The 25,192-nt window shown below is 53.5% G+C and overlaps 1 protein-coding gene across 1 annotated transcript in view; it reads left to right on the forward strand.

The window, feature by feature from the left end:
- Window positions 1–25,192, forward strand: part of TTC7A (tetratricopeptide repeat domain 7A) — a 106,657-nt gene that overhangs the window by 64,397 nt on the left and 17,068 nt on the right. The window contains exons 13-18 of the mRNA XM_016216977.2: window positions 616–673; window positions 1,779–1,851; window positions 4,180–4,340; window positions 16,854–16,970; window positions 20,626–20,723; window positions 22,308–22,442. Coding sequence (XP_016072463.2) covers window positions 616–673; window positions 1,779–1,851; window positions 4,180–4,340; window positions 16,854–16,970; window positions 20,626–20,723; window positions 22,308–22,442 — 642 coding nt within the window. The remainder of the gene's footprint in view (window positions 1–615; window positions 674–1,778; window positions 1,852–4,179; window positions 4,341–16,853; window positions 16,971–20,625; window positions 20,724–22,307; window positions 22,443–25,192) is intronic.

The raw sequence follows: 25,192 nt of genomic DNA on the forward strand, positions 1-25,192 counted from the left end.
CTACTTCTGTATCCTTCTAGCTTGAGAGATAGGGAGTGATGGGCCCCCCAGACTAAACCTGGGATAGGTATTGGCCCCTGAAAGTATAATGGAGGTTTTGAGGGGTCTAGGGGGAGGGGAGTTAGTGTTCAGTGGGTGTAGACTTTCTGTTAAGGGTAATGAAAAAGCTCTGGAGGTGATGGTTACACATTGTGAGTGTACTTAATGCCCCTGAATTGTACACTTAAAATTTGTTAAAATGGCTAAAGAAGCAGCGGCTTCGTGGGTAAGGAAGCCCAAGGAGGCATGTGGCCAGGACGGAAGTAAGAACCTTTTTCTCCAGGCTCAGGCCTTTGAGAGGGTCAGGTTGGCCCAGGTGGCAAAGAAGGCAGTGGAGTGGAAGGACCTGGTGTGCCAAGAACCATGCCAGGGGCTGGGGCCAGGTGGGCACCGCACACCCTCCCCCAGTAACCAGGGCAGTGGGTGGCATCAGTTGGAGCTGCTTGGGTACAAGCATTTGCCAAACAGGGCCCAATGGGACCTCTCCCTGCAGATCCTGTGTGCCCTGGGGTGGGGCAGGGCTGGGTTGGCACCCTCCGCATCCCCTCATGGCTGTCTCCATCCTGTCTCCTCCAGCGACTCTGAAATGCAAGCAGGATGAGTTGCACCGGAAAGCACTGCACACCCTGGAGAGGTGAGGGGGCCGGAAGTGCACGGAGGCAGAGGTGCCAGTGCACATGTTGGATCTCAGTGGACCCTCTGGTCGTAGACGGAGCAAAGGTTTCTGTCCCCATCTTATTGATCAGGGAACTGAGGCTCTAAAAGCTCACACATAAGCCCCAGGCTGAGCCCCAGCCCTCCTGAGCTCAAGGCTCTAAAATGGGAATAATAACCCATTATTGTTTTGATGATTTCCTGAGATAAAGCAGGACAGGCACCTTACACAGTGCCTTACCTGCGGCAGGAACTCAAAAATTCAAGGGCTGTGAGTAGCCCCCACCCATAGTCCTAGAGATTTCCTGGCAGCTGCAGGGTCAGGAAGGTGCGGGTGGGGAGGAGGGGAAGGGAGGCAGAGAAGCCCTTCCCCCAGCAGCAGCCCTCCCTCCCTCAGACCCATCCTTCCTGAGCTCCTGTCTCCGCCACAGCCCTGGCCCCCTGCGCATCCCTCCCCATTCCTTCCTCAGAGCCCTGTGTGTCTTGTCCCCCATACCTCCATCCCCCTAGCACTGCCAGGTAAGGGGCATGCCCCAGACTCCTTGTGCCAGCTTCCTTGGAATATGTAGCATATCTAACTCCCTTTGGGGGCGGGCTGTTCCCCAACCCAGGGAGGTCAGAGAGTCCCATCCTGGGTGCCCAGGACAGAGGGACATTTCCTTCCTTCCCCTGCCACCTCTTCATTCCTGAGGCTTCTTGCCCATTCCCAGCCCCTCCACCCTCAGGAAGGTGTTCCCTCTGTCCTGTGGTGCAGAGGGCAGGCTCCAGGCTCTGTATAAGACTACAGCAGGGCCACAGCCAGGCTAGCAGCTGCCCAGAGATTGGGGGCTTTCCCACCCCCAATCCTACCCCTGCCAGATGGCCCCCACCTGAGCCGGAGCCAGCCTTCTAGGAGCCCACTGCCCCTGCCAGTGGCTTTCTGCCCAAGCCATCATCTTCCGGCTGGGCAACCTTCCAAGCAGGGCCAGGCAGAATCCCCAACATTTTACCCCGTGCACCCAGCACACATGGCATGCTGGAGGCCCATACTGGACACTGCTGCTCAGCCCTTGGTGACTGACTTGGTGCTCCCTCTCCCCATACAGAGCCCAGCAGCTGGCGCCTGGCGACCCCCAGGTCATCCTCTATGTTTCCCTGCAGCTGGCCCTCGTCCGACAGGTGGGTCCTGACTGTTCCTAACCCCCAGGTCTTTGGGGGCTGCTGATCTTTTCCCAGCACCACTGCTTTTACCAGCTGTGTGACCCTTTGCAAGTGACTTGACCTCTCTGAGCCTCTGTTTCCTTACCTGTTACATGAGCGCCTTCAAACTTCACCTCAGAGGGACCTAGTAGATAAAGTCAGATAATGTGGTTCAGCACCTGACCCACAGTGGGCACATGGTGGGCAGATTATTCTCTGCCCTCACTCCCCCTAGAACATGTCAGACTCGTGAGAAGTTCACAAGTGATCATGATAAGCGTTTGTTGGTGTCCTCACCTTCCATTGAGCTTAATCCACTGATCTGGGGGAGCCCCAGGAGTCTGACCCGTAGCCCACCTGCCACAGCTAAGAAACCCCAAGTGGCTCTGAGTATCCTGTTTGAGACGGGGCACTTAGAGCCTTGTCCACTGGCCTGGAGGTTGATCTTACTGGTCTGTGTCAACTTCTGGCCTCTGATTTCTCCTCCAGTTAGTTCACTGATCTCTTTCTCTCAACTCGTCAGCTTGCTGTTTGCTTCCCCTTCCCCTCGTCCCTGCATCAGCCTGGCTTTTCGCCTCACTGCACCTGACTCTCTGCAGAGACCCTTCCCTCGCATGTCCCGGTGCCCCTCTCTGCCCAGACCTGAATTGTGCCTCATCATCACTATTTCTGAGTCACTCTGTCTCCCTCTCTGGGTCCTTCTGTCTCAGCCATTCTCTCCTTAGCGGCCCCCCCTGCTCCCAGCTCACTCCATCACTCCTCCACCTCCAGGCTGCTGCTGACTGCCCCGGCCCCTCACCCCGCTGCGCCCAGGGCTCCTGACTTCCAGGTCCTGAACAAGGTCCTTGGTACCTCTCTGCCGCTCTCTTCAGGAACATCAGTCTGCTCTGGCGCTCCTAGGAGCACAGATAGCAAGATACCTGAGACCACTTTATTTTCAGCCCTCTCTGAAAGAACCAGTGGTTTTCTTGCCAAATTTGTTATAAACCTTTGGTGATGCATTTTTTTATATCTTTAACTATTCAGCCACCTCTGATGAATGAATAGTGTCTATTGTCTCAGAGATGGCTGAGCCAGGCCAGTAGAGCCTGGCACCCAGTTTTCTTGGGGACCCCAGATCTTGGTAGCATCAGGGGGTCAAGGGCCCCTGAATGTTCTCTAAGCTGGACCTTGGCCTGCTTGGGTCTAAGGACCACTGGCCTATTCTGCCCAGAGAGGTAAGGCTCCCCGAGCAGTGAAGGCTGTGGATTTGGCTGCCCAGCCCAGGATGATGGGGTCCACTCTGGAGAATCCCCAGGGTCGGAGCAGCCTCAGGGAGGCACAGGCAGGCCAAGCTGGCAGCCACACTAGCCTTAGCTTCCTACTTTACTTTACTTTACTTTACTTTCCCACAAAGGAAGGTCTTCATGGGAACACTCCGCCTAGCACTGCCCACAGCACAGCCTGTACAGAGGCCAGGCAGAGACCAGGCTGGAGCAGGGCACACCGGGACCTAAGGCCCCCACTGGCCTGCACTGTAGGTGTCTGAGGTTTGAAAAGAAGCCAGGCTTTCTAAAAAGACTCACGAGGCTCCTGGGAGGATATGGATAAGGTCACAGGAATTGATGCAAGTGCCAGACCTGAAAACATGAGACCACACGTCCTTCAGGACTAGGAGGAATCTTACTTGGTCCTTAGTTGCCTGGCTTTGAGAGCTTGAAGAAGGAAACACATTTTCAAACGCGTGTGGTACTCTGCAGAACATTTGTCCATGTCCCCTCAGCCACCGCGATGGCTATGACTGTTCTCCTTCTGCAGCATAAGAACTACAGCTCAGAGAGGTGAAGTCCCTTGCCCTGAGGCTCCAGCTGGAACATGGCAGAGCTGCAATCCATGCCCCCTTCGGACCCCATGCTCTTGTCACTGTGAGCCTCTGAGTAGGCCCCTGTCACTGCATGGACTGGCTCAGAGAAGAGGGCCTGGCTACCTCTAGGTGTGTAGCTAGTGGCCTGGTGGTCTCTCCTTATGACCCCTACTCCAGCTTCGGAAAGACTTCCCAGTGTCTACCGGATCTTTTGTGTTACACCACACACCTGCTCCTCTTTACTTCCGAGGGGGACAGTAGAGGCTTCCTAACTTGGGGTAGTAGATCCCTGTTGCCATGTTACTTGGGGATGTGTTTTCTCATCAGAGCACCAGTCCTGACCCTCAGTGCCCAGGGTCTCAATTGAGTCTCGTGTCCCCTGGAAGGCTGGCGCCTGGCATCAAAGTCCTGGAGGGAGGTGTGGGCCCTGGGAAGGTCACTGAGCTGGCGGTTTTCTCTGGCAGATCTCCAGTGCCATGGAGCAGCTGCAGGAGGCCCTGAAATTGTGCAGGGACGATGCCAATGCCCTCCACCTACTGGCTCTCCTCTTCTCTGCCCAGAAGCACTACCAACTTGCGCTGGATGTCATCAACATGGCCATCACAGAGTACCCTGAGAACTTCAAGTGAGTTCCCTGGGGACACCGCTGGGCTGGGGGGCTGGCCTGTCACAGATGCAGGTGTCCAGGTACTCCCCACCCTGCCATGTAGCCAACCAACATACACTGATTAAGCTCCCACTGCATGTACTTTCCCTGGCTGGAGAATCAAGGCAGGGAGAGGACCTGTAGGGTCAGAGAATCACTGTGGCTTTCTGTGCCCAAGGGTCTTAGTGGGGAGTTCTATGTGGCACCTGCAGGCTCCACTGGGGCTGTGTGGACCATGGAAGGGGCTATGCTGGAATACATATGCTCAGGCTGCTTCAACCCAGCCCTGGGTTCTGCATTTGAGCCTCCTGGGGACACTGTCTTGTGCAACTTAGTCATAACCCTGATGCAGCTAGCCAAGGGTGGCTCCTAACACTGGCTGGGCTGGTGGAGGCCAAGGGAGCCATCCCCTTGCTTCCAAACAGGTCAACAGGAAGTTGGGGGAGGGTGTTGTCTCCTTCCAGGGTGCTCCTGGCCTCTCCATCCTTAGCTCCTCCACACACCCTCACCATAAACGACATCACCCAGGTGCCTATCTCTGGGCCCATCTCTGGAGCAGGGTTCACATTGCACCTGGCGCAGGTGGTGGTGGGTGGGGCAGGACTAGACCCTCCTGTCCCAACCTGTACACAAAGGACCTGCTCTCGCCCAACTGGGACACTGGGAACAAGAGCCATGCTGGGCCAACTGAGGCAGAAGGGAGTGTTGCTCTGCAGGAGGGAGCGAGGGGGAGGTCAGCAGGTGACCTTATTTCTCTGAATCCTGTGATCCCAGGATGGGGGCTCAGCACCGCACTTCCACCGTGGCCTACCTTAGGGTGTGAAGGAGGGCCATTTGGAACCGGCCAGCTCTGGGGCAGACAGCAGAAAGAGTAGCAGTCCTGGAACCCCGAGGTGACTCACGTTGTCAATGAAAAAAGGTTCACAAAGCATTAGGGGAAATTGGTGGGTGCCACAGCTGTGAGATGATCAAGTTGTCTCAACCCAGGGAGGTTCCCTTTATGTGGGGAGCCCAGTGTCCACCTCTGTCCATCCCTAGTCCTTCGGGGATAGGGCTGACTCTCTAAGTGAGGCTTCGGCTTTCCTGTACCTTTGGCCTCCTTGAGAGGATGCCACCAGGGGCTTGTCCTGTGAACTTTCCTGGGGGTGGTTTCCTCCTTGCTAAGGCTCAAGAAAGGTGTTTTGGCAGTGGCAGAGTATCCTATCCATCAACATAGGATATATTGACATATTGTCAATATATGTCAAAACTAACTGGAAAAATATAGGGGGCTTCTGACCTCCAAAACTATGCAAGAACACATTTCAGTTTCTTAGGCAGAAAAAAAAAAATCCATCTTAAAAAAGTGGGGGTGGAATATCCACCTCCCACACGCTCTGAAGTGACCATAGGGTATCACCATGGCTCTTTGCAAATAAGTCAATACTGTTCCCCACAGATGAAACCCCGGAGTACAGAAACCCATGGATTAGCAGGAAATGTCATTGAGTCCATTACCGGTCAGGGATCACTGAAAAATGTCATTGCTCTTCAATGGAAACTGCATCCTGCTTCTCCAGCTGCTCCCTGCATTGGGAACAAGCTGTGTGGCTCTGGCTGTTGCCACGGCAGTTAATTAAATGACCGGTCCAGTAAATATCACTGCAGCAAAACAAAAATATCAAACCCCCTTCACACTGGCCTCGGCCCAGCAAGGTCTATGTCCTTGGTGAGGGGCACTTAAAGGCCCATGGCCAGGGTCTATCTGCCACTGAGCTCCTCCCCGCAGGCTGTCCCAGGTGGCTGAAGCCCTTTAGAGGCTGCAAAGCCTGCCTTAGTGAAGAAAGAGGCTGGCAGCCAGTGTCAGGGCTGGGGGAAGCCTGGTACAGGGGAGAGTGGAGCTGGGTGCAATGGGTCCCTTTCCACACAAGCTTCTCCCCTTGTGAGTCGTGTCTGTCCCTTGCCTGTGTCCCTTCCAGCAGCATGCTTCTCCTTTCTGTGCCTTCTGCCCTGCCTCCCTCTGCTTCCAAGGTCTACTGTGAGACTCAGGCAAGAGAAGGTCTTGCAGTCGGTTTACAACCGTGTTGAGGGGCAGCCGTGTAGAGGGGCCTGGGAGTCAGCCCACAGACAGATTAAGACTGCAACGTGGGACCCAGAGGAAGCAGTGCACGTGGGCCAGGCGATGGTGGAGAGGGCCCTATGTGAGGGAGGGCAGAGAACCGGAGGCAGGGACACTCGGTGAAAGTTTTTAAGCTTTTTAGCTGCATGAGTGGCCACTCCTCCTACAGGCAGTCTCAAGACTCCTGGAGAAAAACCCAGCTTTCGTGGAGTTGAACTTTTAAAAATCCTCCTGAATTCAGGGATTAGAAAGCAAAGCAAAGAAGATCTTGATTTCCGTGCTGCAGGATGACCTTTCGTTAATGGGGTTTAAAAAGGCAGGAACGTGATGAGGCAGAGACTGATGGTGCAAGGACAGTGTGAACCTGGCACAGTGGGAACCAGACTCTCTGAGCAGCTTCCTGAAATCCTAAGGGCTTCCCACTAAGCCCTGGACACATGTGCTGGCCAGACTGGTCCTGGTTAGCCCGCAGGGGGCCTCATGGGGGCAGCAGACACCCTGTTTGGACCTGGTTCCAAGCCTGGCTAGGCCAGGGAATGTGAGAGGGCCCACGCCAGCTCGGAGATGCCTTTGCTAGTCTTTTCTCCTGATCCTGGGTGTGGGAGGCAGCTGGGAGGCCCTGAGGGAAGGGGCAGGAATATGGGGTCAAAGGGAACAGGCGCTGATAAGCGTGGTTCCTGAAGCCCAGGGCTCCTGGGGCTCTGGTTTTAGGTAACAAGATTCCTTATGCTTTAGTCAGGCCACTTGTAGTGAAGGTCGCCATGGTAACCAAACAACATTCCTGGGCTAATGATGGGAGCTTTCCAATAACCAGCCTGTCAGTCACTGCCCCCACCCCAGGCCTGGCAGCCTGCCAGACCGGTTTTGAAAGCCCAGGCCATGGGGCTGGAGGCAGAGGAGCCAACTGGCTTGCCCTGCCCAACTCCTCAGTGCCAGAGCTGCCTCCTCCCACCCCTGTGGGTCAGGTTAGGCCCTAGTGGAAGTTTCTGCCCAGCCAAGCTCAGGTCCTGGGGGAAGGTGTACAAAGCCCCAGGGGGCACTCCCCCCCAACCCCCACAGGAACAATGTGGCCCTCTGGACAAGCTGGGGCTCGCTGCACATAAACAAATGGAACCATCAAAGCCATCTCCCCAGGGAAACCTAAGCTGTTTTGGAAAATGTTTGAACTGATAACTAGGCGTTGGCTGAGGCCAGACCTCAGCCTTATCCAGTTAAGGCTAAGGTTGGCCCCAAGGGCACCTCTCTCATCTACCTGGCCTGCCCACCTTTTTCTCAAGTGGTCCGTGACATATTTGTAGTGGTGCATTCTCCAGAGCAGAATATCAAGGTTCTGGGGCTCCTGTTAACATTTCTGACTTAAACCCAGTGTGTTTATTGGATGAATCTTATTAGGAACTTGCAGTAGATCAAAAGGACGCTTAAAATACCAACCTTCCAGTGAGGAGGCTGGAATCAAAGGTATTAGCACAAACCTAGTTTATCACTTTGCTGCATTCATTAAACATGTTTGGCTGCTACAGCCCTGCTGAACCATGGCTTAAACTTGCAGCCTTGTGGCTGAGGGACGTGTTAAGCCAGGCATAATCACTGGCACTGGGCTCTCTTCCCCAAAGGTCAGTTCTTCATCGCTAAGCTGGTTTGACATTCAGCATTTCCCTTTGCTGGTTGTTCCCTGCAGCCTCCTGTGATCTTGCTCCGTGTGACACTGCAGTCAGATAGTCCTTGGTCTCGCCCCTGGTGGTCTGCTTACACTCAGTCTAGGAGGGTAAATAGATGAACTTTTGTGTTTTGTATGGGGAAGAAAGGAAGGAAAGGAAAGAGCTATTTGCAGATTCTTCCAAAAGGAATTCTTCATTTGTTTTAAAGTGGTTTTAGCCCTTTACTTTCTGCCTCCTTGATCTCCCTGCTCTCAACCTGTGCTGGAGGCAGGCACTGGGGCCCACGGTGCACCATTCTCTAGCTGAAGTAGCACAGCCCCTGAGAAGAGAGGACAAGGGGTATTTCATGCCTCTAGAGCAGGATAGCCTTTCCCTTTGCAATGGATGGTCTTCAGGTCCTAAGGGTCTGCTTGCTGGGCAGAGATCACAAACCAGGACCAAGATGTTTGCTTCTTGGTGTCTTATACCTGGCTGGGAGCCTACCTTTGTTCCACCTGAGGACCTTTCTTCTGGAAGTTCCTCCACCGCTGAATGGTTATGGAATGGCTCTGGGTGATTTGTGTTCATATCCTTCAAGATCGTGAATTTGTGTTTGGAGAGTCATCTGGAGGGAACTGAAGGTGGCTTGCAGCTGAGGGAAGTGGGCCTGGAGGCCACCAGGTTAGCCATCAGTCAGCCAGATGAGAAGGTCTTGCCATGCAGCCAGCCACAAGGCGTGCACTGAGCATGGGCTGTCCTCCAGGTGGGGCAGGCCCTGTGAAGTAAGGAGAGGCTAACTTCAGTGAGCAAGGCTTATAGGCTGTTAACTTTTAAAGCTTCCAAGTTAGGTGACATTGAATGAATTTATTAGGTAGAAGGTCAGCATGAGCCTTAAAACATTAGGGGACATGGGTCAGTGTAATCCTCCAGACTCCAGGAAAAATCATTGGTTTTTAGGGCTAAGAAGAGCTGCCATCAAGATCACATTGAGGCTAGTCCATAGGAAGGTAATAACGCCGGGCCTGATTCTGGCCTTCTCCCTCTGCTGTTAGAGCTTTAAAATGATTCCCTCAGAGAGCACCGTGTGTGATTTTAAGCAGTTAATTGCGCTGGTGGAGTCTGTCCTGGAGGTATGGGATCTAGAGGAGTCTGGGAGACCCGTGCCCTTCAGCGATCCCTGGTATTCCTGGTCAGGGTCTGGGCGGCTCTGTGAGTGCCTGGCGATGACAGCTTGAATGAAGTGGAGGGCAAGGGAGGCGGTTGGCTCCTACTCTGAGGGGCTGCTCCCCTCTTCTTCCCACCCCCATCCTGTCCTGGAGGGAGGAGATCTGTGCCTGATCAGGCTGACCCTTCCCGCCCCAGCTCCAGACCTCCATCCCTGCCAGTCCAGCCCTCTAGGGTGCCCTCCTCACCTCACTTTGTTCGGATCCTGCCCACCCTCAGAGGCTCCCCTCGGCTCTACTTGGCCTTGAAGCCCCCGTATATTCCTCAAAGCTGAACCACCCAATTGAGTACTTGGTTCTTTTCTTCTGTTTTGTTTCCTCATTGCCTCGGATGTATTATTTGAGCTTCCCCTGAGTTTGGAAGTACTCTGGGGCAGAAACTGTTACCTGCCCTCTGTCTCCACCTCCTCCTGTAGGGAGCCCACCGATGGGCACCCAACACCCAAGTAGACCCTCCGAAGGGTAGGCCATGGGGAGGAAGAATGGGAACACACAGGGATGTTGGCATCAGACCTATAACCCTCAAGAGTTCTCACACCCCTTACCCTGTCTTGTTGTTGTTTTGGTTTGATTTGTTTATGTTTTAGTTTTTATAACTCCCCTACTTTCAAGGTGAAACTAATGGGAAAGCTGCATGATATCTCAAGGTCAGGTAACTGGTGAGTGGAAGAGCAGGAGCCAGAACTCACACCTGCTGATGAGCTGAACAACCCTGGGATGCTTCAAGCCACAAGCTTCAGTACTAATAAAACAGCAGGACACCCAGTGACTGCTCTGAGCACTTTACCAGCATTTACTCATTGAAGCCCCTCAGCAACCCTAGGAGGTATAGGAACTACTGTTATTCCTACCTTACAGATACGGAAACAGAGGCACCGAGGGCATTAGTAAGCAACTGGACATAATAGGGGCTAGGTAAATAATGACAGGACAGACATGGATTGGACCCTTTAAGGGCCAGCCCCCTGCTGTGTACATTGTTTCCACATAAGAACCCTCAGGGCATATAGATACTGTCATTCCCATTTTATAGATACAAAACTGAGGCTCTGAGTAGTTATATGACTTGCCCGGGATCATGTGGTTGGAAGAAGGGAAGCTGAGATTTGAACTTGGGTCATCAAACATGGATCCTGCTTTCCACCACCACTGAGTCAGACCTGGGGCGGCCTGGGATGGGGCCTACTTCCTGCAGAACCCCGTGCTATGTGCAGGCTTTGGCCTCCTGGCTGAGGAGTTGGACTTTCCAAAGGCGTGGTTGCCTGACTCAGAGAATAGCCTGCTTTTTCACTCAATTATGTGTTTTCTATAAAAATAGAACACTTCATTAAAACAGCACAGTGCAGCCATCAGCTGGAATTACTAATTACTGTCCTTTAAAGAGATAATGTCCCCTTTTGAGCATTCGCCACACCTGCCGCCACCCCTCCCCCCAGTGTGGAGAGCTCCGGTGATGGCCGGGAGCCAGAGGGAGTGGGCAGAGCTGCCCAGGGCCTCGAGAATGGATGAATGCTCAGATGGGGCAAGATAAGAAGGACACAGTCCCTGCCAGAGCGCAGGATCTGGCAGTGAGGACTGGTAATGAGTGAGCAGTCTCAGGATGACAGCTGACCTTTCTTGAGGGTGACTATGCACCAGGACTGCCTTTACAAGTTCTATTGCCCGCAGGCCTCCAACAGCCCTCCTGGGCGGTGCCATTACTGTCCCTGCTTCACATAGCAGCTAGAGCTCAGGGAGGTGAAGGCACTTGCTAGGAGGCGGCAGAGCACAGAAGCATCTGATGCCAAAGGCCATGTTTCTGCACAATGTCCTCCTGTTTGACAAGGAGTGAGCCAGAGGTCACAGGTGGCTCCCTCAGGTGCACAGCAGTTACTGTGCTCAAGTGTTTGTTTTGTGTGCTGAGTGATTTTATAGGGAGCTGCTTTCAGAAACATGAAAGTAAAAATGTGGACCCATTGTACTTGCTGCCCACACAGCCCAGGTCCTTCCCTGCAGCCAGCTCTGCTCTGCCAGTGCCCCTCTGCCACCGAGAGGGGGGCAGGAGTGAGCAGCCAGGGAGGGGACACGGGAAAATGATCGGCTCTTAGGGGGAAATGGACGAGGTGACCTCTGACCCCAAAACAGCGCTTGCTTAGCCAGAGCCATAGTCACAAAAATATCCCCTATTCACAAAATAATTCTTCTTTTTAAAAAAAAGGTTTTGGAAAGTCTCATGTTCCTCAGTTCTGAGGAGGTTCACCCTAAGATATTTCCTCTTCGCAGCAGTGGAAAGAAAGGATTTACCTTTGCCTCAAATGGAATGGCTCCAAGCCTCAATCCTTTTGACAGATAATTAGCAGGCTGATCCTGATCTTGATTCTGCCCCAGAAGAGCAGGCCAGGGAGGGCCCAGGAAGGGTGGGGAGGAAGAGGAGGCAGATGCCAGGCTTACCTGGGCATTCCCCTGGGAACTTCCACAATCAGCCCTGGCCAGAGCGATAGGGAAGATTGGCAAAGCTGGTGACCTGTGGTGACATCCAGAGACACTGACCTCACTGGTCTCTGCCATCCCCCACAGGAGAGGGGCTGGCCCAGGCAAGGCAGACACACAGACTCTGCAGGGCTGAGATGTTTCACTGTTCGGCAGGGGCACTCCCCACCCACCCACAGTGCTGGACTGAAGGTGATTCCGGAGGTGGCAGGTGTCCGTCTTGATCAGAGCGCAGTGGTAGACGAGGGGCTGAGGGAGCACGGAGCCTAGGCCGAGGTGCCTGCTGGCTGTCAAGGCTTGGGTGGCATTCTCAGGGGGCGTGTGAGCTCAACAGGAAAGTGCTTATAAAAGGGGCTCACAGCTGAGGTTGCTGTGGTTCTGTCCATCCCTCTATCCTTTCCTCATACCGAGCTGGGGTCCCAGGAGCCACCAGGAGGACCACCTGCCTTGCCAAACAGGCCATGAGCTCGGGGGCTTTCTGAGAGCCTTCAGCAGCACCTGGCCTGGGAACTGCTTTTCCGAGTCTGCTAGGTCTGCAGGTTCAAAGCAGGAGCCCCTTCCCTGAGCCTTGCACAGGCCTGTGCTTGAGAACTAACTGCAGCTGTGGGCTCTCAGCTGCTACTAAAGTTCATCTGTGGGATCCCTGGGCAGGCTGGGCAGGAGACCTCACTCCTATTTCACAGGTCTGGAACCTGTGACATGCCCAGCTGGGCAGCCACAGAGCTGGGACTTTGGCTCCGGTTTCTCACTCCTCGGCCAGTGTCTGTCCACTCTGAGCGAGGTCACAGTGCGGGATCTAAGGATAGCAATGCAGCCATTCCTTCTTGGGTGTGATTCCAGTATTCCAGGCCTTCCTGTCTTAGACTCTTCCCGGTGGTTCTGTTGGCCCTGCCTGGGTCCTCTGGGATGAAGACCCCCCCCCAAGTCACAAGGAGCCAGGCATCTTCACATTGTGTCCAGAATTCCCTGTTCCTCCCCAGGCCCTGGACAGCTTTGCTTCTGGACAGCTTAAAAAGGAATCGCCCAGCGTGCTACTCGCTGGCTGTGTGAGTCCAGCTCACTGCAGTTACAAATCAGCAAGTGATCAGGTCCCTCTCCTACCTTCCTAGCCGGGGCCCAGCAGCAGGAAGTGGTGCCAGAAATCGGCTCTGATTTAACACGGATTGTGAGGCCTAGACAGGGGCCAGATGGTTATAGTAACACACATTTTCACAGTACTAAGCGGACACTGCTCAGCTCCGGGCCAGGCACTTGGGGAAGCTAGGACGATGTGGATGTGGGGAGAAGCAGGGCCCTGTCCTTCAGGTGGGGAACCCACTGTGAGACACATGACAAAATAAATGGTGGTTTTACCATCTGTAGGCAAGACTATCCACAAACTGTTCTGAATTTTAAAATGCTTTATGTGAGTTTATCTTCATTATTAAACTCATAAGCCTATGCAGCAAGAAGAAATATATATGTAATGTAATTAAGGGCTAACTGCAGACTGTCTGGAACATTCAGAGAAGGGTGGTCATATGGACTTTTCATAGGAGGAGGGCTTGGAGCCACTGAATTAAAATAGTGCACTTTCTTAAATCCTCAGAATTCTTTCTTCAAATGACAGTTTAGATCCATTCAGTATATAAAATGTATGCCAGGGCTGGTTGAAGGGGCTGGGCAGCCAGGCTTGCCCCTCATATTACCCCACCCCCCACTGCTAGGAGCCTCCCCGTGTCACACCCAGGAAGCACAGTTCTCTGATGAGGCTGTAGCCTGTTGTGTGGGCCCAAAAGTGTTTCCCACCAGCCAGGGTGGCCCACTAGGGCTCTGCCAGCCTTCTCATGCCGTTGTCTGAAAAACTGAGCCACCCGTCTTGGCAGAGGGGATGGAGAGGGAGCCCTGAGCTCTGACAGGCCTGTGGATTTGATAGTCTTAGTCAGGAGAGCAGCAGAGTTGCTTCTTTGGAGAGAATGGAATTGTTTGCTGATCCCTGTTGCAAGAGGGGCGAGACTTCAGCGGTGAGTTAGAGGCCCGCCAGCAAGTGTACGAATAAGCACCTCCCAATGTAGTGAAGTCTGTCCTGGAGGGGGTTGTTTACAGACCCCATGGGGACACAGTGAGAGGATAACATCTGGCAAGGACTTGGCCGGATGCTGAAGGGGGAAGGGTTAGTCCCAGCAGGGCGACAACGAAGCAGAGCATGGATGAGGCCAGGAGCCTGTCCTGAAGTTCAGGGAGCTACTGATACCCATTGAGCAGTGCTCGGGTCCCTGAGGTCATGCAGACGGGTGGCCAGAGTGGAAGGTGGCACACACAGGCATTTGGATTGATGTCAGACAGTCGGGACGGGGCTTGCTGTTGAGGAAGTTCTCACTGGCATTGCTGAACGGTGACACCAAGGAGATCTCAGGAGCTAATCTAGAGCCTCCCAGGATCTCAGAGTGAAAGGTCTAACCAGAGGTGACTGTTGGAGTGCTTGCCCCAGCCCAGAAAGGATGTGGTTGGATTGAGAAATTCTGCTATGGTCACTCCTGCTGATGGAATGTCAGCAGCCTCGAGGACAGCAGCCTGTGTTGGTAGCAGTCACTGTAATGCCAGCACTTCTGTTCCAGGCACGTGATTGGTCAGGTCTGCCAGGGCCCCATCCTGGCTCCCAGGTATGCGGGGAGCAGGAGGGGAGGCACCGTAGCCGAGAAGAGAGCTGAAGAGGAGGCGTGCCTGGGCAGACTGGGTACTAGGGGAATGCTGCAGGGCTGGTCTACCCAAAAGCTGTCCCCGAACCAGCCCAGACCAAGTGGCCCTGCCCAGTGGACTCTGCTCTCTGAGGGGAGGGGGCAGCTTGGAATGGACTTGAGCCTGGATGTTTCCTCCTCCCCCAGGGAGGGGCTTTCACTCCTCCCTCACACCTGCTGCTCCAGCCACTGTTCCCCCCGTGACACCCCCATACTTCTCTTTTCCCCCACTCCTAACTATATCCCATCTCACCCTCCGTTTCATCAAATACCAGCAAGACCCCTTCTCTGTTTTTTCCTGGCACTGAGTCTGATCCAGAAATACAGTGCTTGATTCTCTAGGCAAGTTGTCATTTGTAGCACTAACTTACCTTGAAGGCAGAAACTGTCTTTCACTTCATGTTTCCAAAGCACAGGCTCCTAGTACGTGTGGAGTGTTGGCCACTCGGAGAATCGGGGAAAGGGAAGCGGGGGTGGCAAGACCAGATCTCCCCAGCAGCTGCCCACTGGGGTACTGAGCCCACACTCCTGCTCGGGCCTGCGCAGGCTACACTGTGGGACCTTGTACGTCAGCAGGGCATCCTGAGAGTGTGGGAAGGCTTCCTGAGGTAGGTGAGGTTTAAAGTCCAGCATGAGTATTAGGGGAATGGATGGAAATGGAGAGGAGAAGCACATAGGGTGGGGGTGGTACCCTGTGTGCAGGGCACAAAAGGCATGTGGTGTGTTTGAGGAAAAATGAGGAAGAAAAATACTTGCCCATACCCCAAGCCCCCTCCTCTAAAAGGAGGGCTGGGCCAAATTCCACCCTCTCATTCTCTATCTACTGACAAGTCACAATCTACGGAACACAAGGTGTGAAGAGAAAGGAGCAGAGTGTGGCCATCAAAGTTCTTCATGAGCCGGGAGGTCTCAGTACGAGCAGGGGAGGCCAGGGCCCTGAGCGAGGGAGGGGAAAGGTCAGAGGGGAAAGCTCCCAGATGAACTCCTGGCCTCTCTGGGGCCGGCCCCCTGCTGCACCCTTAGGTCACAGGGATGCTCCCTCTTGAGATGGAGGACCCGGCTTCCATGAGGGCCTGTGTGCCAACCTCATGTGGGCTGGCGGAACCACCCAGCAGCAATCAAGTTCAGGGCCTGACAGTCACATGGGTTTGCCCAACAGCCATGCTGGGAATAAAGGGCCTCACTGCTCACCACCTGGTGATCAGCAGGAGGCTCAGTCTTGTTTGGGCCTCCACGGCTCAACCAGTCTGCCCTGGGCCGCTGGTATGCCTCTGTGTTGCTGGCAGTACCCGTGGTAAAGGACTGCAGTATCTCCATACCCACTGGTAAACAGCCACTGCCTTAAACCTCCTAAGTGTCCCCAGATCTCCCCAACTGAAAGTCTAGCCCCTGGCACAGCAGGGTGTCCACGCCTCACCCAAGCCCTTGGAGCCAGTCTTCCAAAGGTCTCTGCTGTGTCCTGGTCAGAGGGAAGTAGCCATCTGCCCCTCCTGTAGCCCTGTTTCCCCATGGAACTAGCTCTTTTCCTCTCTTCCCAGCCCCAGTGAGGGCCACATCCCCATACCATCCTTACATCAGAGGACTTCTGGTTTTCAGGTTGAAAGATACTGAGTTTGCTGTCTCCCTTTGCAAGTAACTGTGTTCCTAAATGGTGACTGACTAGGACCTCGTGTAGCTTTAATTCTGTTGAATATATAAGGGGACCAGGCTATTTTAGCAAATGCAGTGAAGAATCCTTTGATACAAGTCAAACATGAATGTCCTCGTGTTTCCAGGGTCAGGAAATAAAGTTTGTAATTCAATTGAGAAGATGCTAATTGAGCTATTGTGTGCTGGCAAGGTGGAAAGCAGGACTCTGCTCTTTAGTGACCTTTTTACTAGTTCTTGCTGAGCCTCTTTCCTTCACTCAGAGTTGCTTTCTGGGTCTGTCTCTTATACAGACCCATCTTGGGCCAGTGGGATATGTCAGGATAAAGATAGCCACATGTTCAGTGAGGACATGCAAGCACGACCTGTAACCATGCTTGACAGTGTTTCAGAGCTGGGGACAGGATAGGCTATGATCAGGGCATAGTGGATGAGCAGTGTGGACACTGGTGAATGCAGAAGAGTGCTTCATGCATTAGCACAGATACTCGGGAGAAACTGAGGCATGGAGAGAGTCAGTGATCCAGGGATATGGCCGAGGCCACCACGTTCTTAGACACTCTGCCTTCTTTGGGCTGGAGAAGTGGGCTGGGGGCTGCTCTGATGGGGTTTGGACCCTCTTGGGGTCCCACCCTGGGAGGAAAGCCAGGGAAAGGGAACCTCCTGTGGGGTGTGCTGACTGTCACTCTCTCTCTCCGTAGCCTGCTGTTCACCAAGGTGAAGCTGGAGCAGGTACTGAAGGGCCCAGAGGAAGCCCTCGTGACCTGCAGACAAATGCTGCGACTGTGGCAGACCCTGTACAACTTCTCTCAGCTGGGGTGAGTGGCTGTCATTGTCCCTTGGGTGTGCCAGAGTTGACAGGAGGTGGTTGTCAGGGCAACCGCCCACTGCAGAGCGGCCACAGGCCTGGTGGATGGGGCTGATGAGAATGTTTGAATGAGAGTGTGGGACTTGCTGCTCCTGGGCCTTTTACATCCCTGGTCTAATTTTAACCTTGTGACAATCCTCTGTGAAGTACATAAGGAACCTATTTAGGAGACTGGTGTTCAGAGGGGTGGGAAGGGAGAGAATCATTACTGAGCATCTGGGCCAGGTCCTGGGCTTGCTGCTCTGTCTTCCACCTCAGCTGCTTACACCTTAGACGTCATCAGGTTTTATTCTCACCCCAGTGGGAAAACTGAGACCAGGGACCTGGGATAATTTGCCAGAGCTGCTTGCCTGGTAAGTGGTAGTGCTGGGGCTTGGACCTGGGTCTCCTGCATCCCAGCCTGTGGAGTCTGATACTTCTTTCCTGGTTCCATTTGAAAGCCAGAAGAATAGGAGGAAGCAGAATTTCGCAAGGTCCCTGCCCCACTCACCCACTGTCTCTACTCATCCTGTCTCCTGCTACAGTCCCCAGCCTGGGCTCTGGGCCTTCTCTGGGCCACAGCAGGGTACTCTTGTCCAGGCTGAATCTGCAGAAAGTCTTTGTTCAAACCCCCTGGGATGTTGGGGTTCAGCCTGTGAGCCCAAAGTGGAAAAGGGCGTCAAGCGGTGCTGTGCACTGCCTCTTCCTGGTCCTCTGGACCCTACCTCCTCCCCCTTCTTCGGGACTGCTGGCTGTGTCATCTCCCTAGGGCCTCAGGGGAACCCAACTCTAGTGGATGTATTTGCATTTTCACAGGGACTCTGGGAGCCCAGAAGGCTTTCACAGTCCCCAGAGGCCTTTCTCTAATGGTGAAATTTACATAGGAGGTCCCAGGGTAATCCCATGTAATAAAACTCTTGGGCAGGGTAGGGTCAGCCTTCTCCTTGAAGGCTTGGGGCCTGGAAAATTCCAGGGCAGAGCAGAACCAATGGGTGGAAGCTGCCAGAAGAAGGCTCTGGGGTGAGGGACTTTTCAGAAAGAAAATGGGGAGCCACCTGGCTAATGTGAGGTGAGGGGCAGACTCTGGTGTAAGGGGGCCTATGTTCAGATGCACCTCATTTTACAATTTACTGGCTGTGGCCACTTGGGCAGGGGCACAACCTGGCTCCCATTGTCCCTGGAGCTGGCAGGGACCCCTCTTAGCTAGATGGCTAGTTGCCTGCTCATTCTGGCTTTCTCAGCACTGCAGCCTTCTCTCCAGGCATATAAGGCCCATTATTGCTCCCCCCGGGCTGAAGAACTGTAGGGCTGTAGGGTCAGTGGAGTTTGCCTGCCTTGGGGCCTTTTCAAGCCACCACTCACACTCATCTGTGCTCTGAGGACCTGATGGAGCTCCTTCCCTAGGCACTTCTCCTGGGGAACCTTCAGGGTGAGGCAGGGCTCAGCCAGGCTGGCTACCTGGAGACAAATGGTTGGGACAAGAGGCCTGGATCCAGTACCCTCCAGGCTTTCCCAAGAATAGAAAACATTGTTTCTCAACCTGGAGCCACAGCACAGAAACTGGGGCTTGTGAAATCTAGATTGGGTCAGCTAAGGACCAAGGCCAGAATCCACAGCCTGAGGGTCTAGCCTACGCTGTCCCACCTCCTGCTTTGCTCCCGCATGTCCACACAGCCCCACAGGCCCTGCTCGGATGCCCCTCCAGTCACCCTGCCTCATGCTTCTGCTCAGCCTCTCCATCTGGGTCATGCTGATTGCTCAACTTCTACCGTCTCTTCTCCCCATCTGGCCGCCAGATTCTTTAGGGCAGGAGCAATACTGTATATTGGCCTAGAACCAAATGGCAAAAGGTCCCCGAGATGGGCTGTTTCTGGAGCCCTGGAAGGGGCCTCTTCAGGGGCTGGGAGGGCAGGTAGGGCAGAAGCTGTACCTGTGGATCTGTTCCAAGCCAGCACATGCTGGGCACTTGCCCATATTGTTTCATATGCTCCTGACAACAGCCTTGTGAGATCAATATTCTCACTCTCATTTCAAGACGAGACAACTTATCTTGAGCTCACCTTGAAAGGTGGCTTTGCCAAGGGTCACACAGCTAAGAAGGGGTAGCCTTGTGTTTTTTGAGGGATTTTTTGTTTGTTTTTAATCCTCGCTCGAGGATATTTTTTCCATTGCTTTTCAAAGAGAGTGGAAGAAGGGGAAGAGAGAGAAACATCGAAGTGAGAGAGACACACTGATTGGTTGCCTCCGAACTCTCCCTGACCAGGGCCGGCGATGGAGTCTTCAAAGGAGGTCCATGCCCTTGGCCAGAATCAAACCCGGGACCCCCCAGTCCTCAGTCTAACCACTGAGCCAAACCGGCTAGGGCTGGCCTTGTGTTTTTAATCCAGTATCTCTGGCACCACACTCTGGCACCTCCTGAGAAAAGAGGATGGGAGAGGACGGGAGCCAGACCTGACACACTGCTTTTGTGGGTGGTTTCCTCTAATGCCCATAAAGATGGCTATGTATCTACAGGCCCACGTTCAGGCCACTGTGAGCCTGAGTTAGAATGGCAAGGATACCCCAGGCTCTGGCATTCTTTGTGGGACCATCACCTTGGCACCCCCCTGAAGGGGAGAAGCATCTGGCCTCAGGCTGTGCCTGCCTTCTCTCTCCCCCTTCCACTTCAGTCCTCCTCTGAGCTTCCTCAAGCAGCAGGTTCAAGGGCCATGGGCATCCCTGGCATGGGCAGGGGCAGTTAAAGGGCACAGGAGGCTATGCTGCCTTTCTGAGCTGGGAGCTTCTCCAACCTCCCACTCTGAGAAAAGAGGAACCTCCCTAGCAGTGTAGGAGCTACAGGGACCTGCTTTTTTATCTTCCACGCCAGAGGTCCCCTTTGCCAGAGGCCACCCTGGCAGCCAGGGTAGGGTACCTGAGGCGAGAGTGGCACCTGGGACCTTCTTCCCTTGGGGGGGTGGGCTGGGGACACTTCTGGTAGCCTTTGAGGACCAGGCTTTCCTTGGAAGCCAGTCCTCAGTACCTGCTCTGTACCTGGCCCTCAGCTAGACATGTGAGGGCTGGAAAGGGTAGAAAGGCCTCCCTGAGGCCTGGGGGAGCTTCTGGCCAGAAGGGGAGAGTTTCTGAGCCTCAGCATCTGTGGTGCGAGGATCCATGCTGATGGACAAGAGGGAAGGAAGGCCCCATGAAGGGCAGGGGAGCCACAAGAAGCTTTCTAGACAGATGAAAGGCACTCAGGCTGGGTTCTAAGGGATGGGGGTTTAGGGTGGACCAAGAAGAGCAGCGAGAACATTCTTGGTGGCTGCAGCATTAGCAAGCGCATAGCTTTGGGAATGAAACTTGGGAATAGTGAGGAGACTGATGGCCCCACAGGCACGCAGCAGGCAGCGAGTGTACATATGTGTGAGTGATGGGGAGCACCCCATGTCAGTTGAGCCTCTGGGGTGAGCCAGATTCTAGCATCCCAAGCCTGAGCCCCGACCTGTCCTGCCACTCTGGTTGTCTCCATCCTTCCTGCTGGTCCCGCTTTGGCTGTTCTTGCAGCCCCAGAGCCTGCCTGGAAGGAGGCTCCCTCGTTCTCCCTGTGAGCCCTCAGCTGTACTGGGGCCTGGCCCTCTCTTGCTTTCCAGAGGCCTGGAAAAGGATGGCAGCCTCGGTGAGGGCCTCACGCTGAAGAAGCAGAGTGGCATGCACCTGACTCTGCCCGATGCCCACGATGCGGATTCCGGTAAGAACTTGCCCCTGGGCAGCTATCCACGTGGGCCCACAGCTTGCTCCCCCAGCCTGTGCATGAACTGGGAGAATGGCATTTCCCAGCTTGCTCCTTGTTGGCTGCTGCCCTAGGGCCTTGTGCTAAGGAGCTGCCCTCTGGCATCTTTCAGGGCCCAGTATGGCTCTGGAACCAATTGGCTACTAGGCCTGGGATGGGAAATGGGCAGCTGGAGTAGGCAAGGGAGGGACTCTACCTCCTGAGTGGAGGCCAAGAGGGGATAGTGGGATCAAATGACAGCCATGGAGCATAGAAAGCATTTCCTCTTAGGCTACAGCTTGAGGTCAAGTTCTGCCTTTAGGACATCCTTAGTAGGAAGGAATGAGCTGAGCGTATATTTACAACTCTAAGCCCAAAGCTGACTTTTACCTGAGGACCTGAATAAAGAAGAATACATTCCTCAAGACACAAGAAGGATTAGTCACAGGAGTGAAAGTGAGGGAGTCGTGTTTAGTGGCCTTGCTCAGTTTTTCCACTTCTGCGGACATGGACCAAGTTGTGCCTTCGTTGTTAAGTGATGGTGTTGATTCCCTTGCCAAGCCCAGCAGCTGACTTGAGAAGTGCGTCTGAGAAGTGCGGGTTGCATGTGAAGCTGTTGACTCCAAGGAGTGAGTGCTGAAGGAGGGCATCTCGCCCTTGCGATGAAAGGGGAAAGAACCACGAGCAAATTATTAGGATTCCGTGTGCATTCATCTTACAAACTGAAATCATCTGTGGTTTGCCCTGAGGTCTCCTGAGTTTATTGGACCCTTTATTGCCTCTGAGAGAGAAAGTGCTCACATTTCACCTGCATGTGAATCATAAATGTCAACAGCTCACGTATCCCAAACAGGGAGCCACGTCACCCAGAACTGCCACAGGGAGAGGTTCTCCAGGGGGCTCGGGGTCTGACCTGAGCTGCTCCCCAAGGATCCTTCACAGCACAACCTCAGATGGGACATTTTTGTGTAGGAAGCAATAATACGCACTTGTGAAAACAGAAAGCAAAAATAGCAAAAGGAAGAAAAATCACCCATAATTCGCCACCAGTCCTTAATAAAGTCCTTAATTCAGACTTTTCCCTAGGCCCGTATTTCTTTTTTAAAACAATGCAGTCATTCTTCTGGCCTGCTTTTTTCACCTAACTATAGGTGTCCGCATCGATGGCCATATTCGTGCACTGTTACTTGAATAACTGCATAGTCTGGTATGATTATACCCTCACTTGTTTTTAATCGGTTCCTGCTGTTGGACATTTGGTCATTTCAGTCAGTGTCAAGGTTACGGGCAGTAGTAGAGCGAGCAGCTTTGCCGACGTTTATGATTGTGTTCCTCAGGGATGGACTCCTAGAAGTGGGCTCGCTGCCTGTTTCCCTTTAAAGCTCCTCCCCCCAGCTGTGGATGAGGGGACCAGGCGGCCCTTCCTGGTGGCTCTGTGAGCTGTCTGGTGGCCACCTGCCCTGATTCAGTGCCCTCTCTACCCATGGGGCTGAGCAGTCCCTTCTCCTTGGGCCTGCGGTGTATGGCACGCTGACTCTGCACCCTTCCCCTCTTGCTCTGCAGGCTCTCGGCGGGCATCGTCCATTGCAGCCTCCCGGCTAGAGGAGGCCATGTCAGAGCTGACCATGCCCAGCTCTGTTTTGAAGCAGGGCCCCATGCAGCTGTGGACCACTCTGGAACAGATCTGGCTCCAAGCTGGTGAGTGTCCCTGGCCCCAGTGATACCCACGCACCTACCAACAGGCCACCAGGCTTTTGGGGTTGTGTCCTGTCCTAGAGAATGGAGTATATAGGATGGTAGGGACCCCTGACAAGGCTCACATGGGCTTCATTCCTCATGGAAAGGCCTGGCAATCAGGAACCCAGAGCTCTAGTTCCAGCTCTTTCTTTGCTTGGCCCAGGAAAAGTCACTTAATCTGTCTGGTCCTGGGTTTCCTCTCCCCAAGTGGGGACAGCGCACGCACCTGCCTGCCTACCTGGGAGAAGCTCTCTGGCAGCAAATACAAATGGGAGAGGACTGGAGGAAAGTTCTCAACAACAGGCCCCATTCCTTCTTCTTACCCAGCTTCTCCTGAGTAAAACTAGTTAGGCTCAAGCCCCAAGAGCCCACAGAATAGCTAGAGAAGAGGTGAGGTTTGGCAGCCCCCAGGAAGGGAGGAATGGTGGTAGAGTTCATTGAAGGCAAGGGTGGTAACACTAGGGTTGCCATTTAGGAGACAATCCCTCTTGATAGCTATTCAGCACTATTGCCACCGTGGAGTTTGAGGGTCAGTGTTGGGGAGGAAGGCAGCTTCAGAGTCACAAAGAGCTGGGTTATAATACCAGCTCAACCCTGCCTGTCCTGATCTAAAATGAGCTAATGTGGGTAAAGCAGGTAGTGCAGTGTGGGGCACATAGTAGGTGCTCAGTAAGTGGCATTTGACTTCTGTCTTGTCCACTCTGGTCGTGGGCATAGGGGCAGCATGGCACCACCAACAGTGACTGTCCTTGGTGCTCGACTAAGGAATACCAAGGAGTGACTCCCTGGAGTGATTGAAAATCTAATCAGACCATGGTGTGAGAGGTAGACTAGAGTGAAAAGAGAGAGTCAAGGCTGGAGATGTGCCTGAGATAAAATGGCAGCAGCCGCAAAATAGAGAAGGTGATAGAGTGAATGGAATCCTAAAAATGCGCCAGGCCCACATGCCTCCGTGTCTGTGATCTGCCCAAGTGAAGCCCCTCTCCTTTTCCCCATTACCCTCCTACCTGCCCCCTCTCTACCAAGGAAGTGGTGCCCATAGCCCCCGAGGGAAGATGGGAAAGAGACCCAAAGTAGATGATCAGTTCCTGGGACATGTGGGTTTTGCAAGTTAGAGTTAGAATGTGCTTAACTGAGAATCTAAGCTTTCCTGCTGCATGGAGTTCACATATGGACACATTAGTATGCAGCACGCCCCCACTCCCCCACCCCCTGCAGGTTCTGAACATGGGGGAAAAAGTTGGACCAGGATTCACAGAAAGGTTAGACAGGGAAGCATTTTAATAATGCAGATACTGCCCCAGTTACTATATCAGGGTCTGTCAGGATGCTAGGGATGTGTTGGGGCTGTGCTCCGTGGTCAGCTTCTTGCATTTTAAGTAGGAAAAAGAATGTTGAAAAATTCAGGGGAATAATAGACAAAGCTTCCTCTTAGGCAAATATTGCCCTGTTTTCTTCTAAGATATGGGGCCATAATGGCTCTGGAGGGGTGTGCTGGGGGCCTCATCAACTTCAAGGACTATGTCAGTAACACAGTGACCCCATTCCAGAGGCTCCCGAGGCCTTTCGTTTTAATGATGTGTCTTGTTTACAATCATCAGCAAATGAAAATGTTTTTGCATTTTACAAGCCTGCTTGCATTTCGCAGTATACTGCATTATGTGAGTGGTGCCAGTGTGTTCTGGTAACTCCGAGGAAGGTTATCATCATTCCTGAACCCTATAATTAGATATGGGAATACTGGTATAAACATAAGCCCTTCAACAATTTGCAGCCCACAGAGAACTCTGAGAACAAAATCCGAGTACTCTGAACATGGTGCCCTGTGAGGGTTGGGCAGTGTGGCATCAGGAGTAAAGTTCAGGTATGTGTGACCAACCCAAAATAGTAGTGGCTTCCACAAGGTAGACGCTCCATTTTCTCGCATAGCAGGTCAGAGATGGCAGCCTTGTCTGGGGTGACAGCTCTCCTGGTCCAGGGACCCAGGTCTCTTCCATTTTGTTAGCTCTGCTCTCCCATTGTCACTCTTGTCCCCAACATGGCTCGCCACCACATCCACATTTCAAGGCATAATGGGGAAGAGTGAGAGAAGGGGACACTCCCCGCTTAGGGACATATCCTGGAATTGGCACACATCACTTCCTGTTAGGACCCAGTGTTCAGAACTTAGTCACATGACCACACCCAACTGCAAAGGTGAACCATCTCCCCTCCCGGGCCACCATCATCACCAGCAAGCATGTGCTGAGCACCTGTTGAATGAAGGGCTGCCAGGAGCAGGTCACCAAGACAATAACTTCTCCCTAACTACTGCCCCTTCGCTCACCTGACCCAGGCTAAGAGTATTGACATCAACACCCCCACCCACCCACCTAATGATTCCAGCTGCAGCAATTTTGCAGGAAGGGAAAAATAGCCTCCTCTATCATTTTGGAATGAGTTAATCCCCCCATGGTTTGGTTCAAGATAAACTGCATCCCAGTCTATTTGGGCAGTAAGTTCCATCATTAACCCCCCTCCTCTCCCAACTCTCATTGCCCTCCCCTCCCCTATTCACGTGTCCTCCCCATTCCAGTCTGACGTGAGAAACTTCACAGAGGGTTTCCACTCGAGAGGTGAATTTCAGAAATGTTGCCTCTCTGGCAGCAGGTCTGTATGGGAGAGGCACCGGGCCCATAGATGCTCCAGGACCCTGAGTGTCTAGAGGTGCT

Source organism: Miniopterus natalensis, chromosome 13 (assembly GCF_054644295.1).
Source record: "Miniopterus natalensis isolate mMinNat1 chromosome 13, mMinNat1.hap1, whole genome shotgun sequence".
NCBI lineage: Eukaryota > Metazoa > Chordata > Mammalia > Chiroptera > Miniopteridae > Miniopterus > Miniopterus natalensis.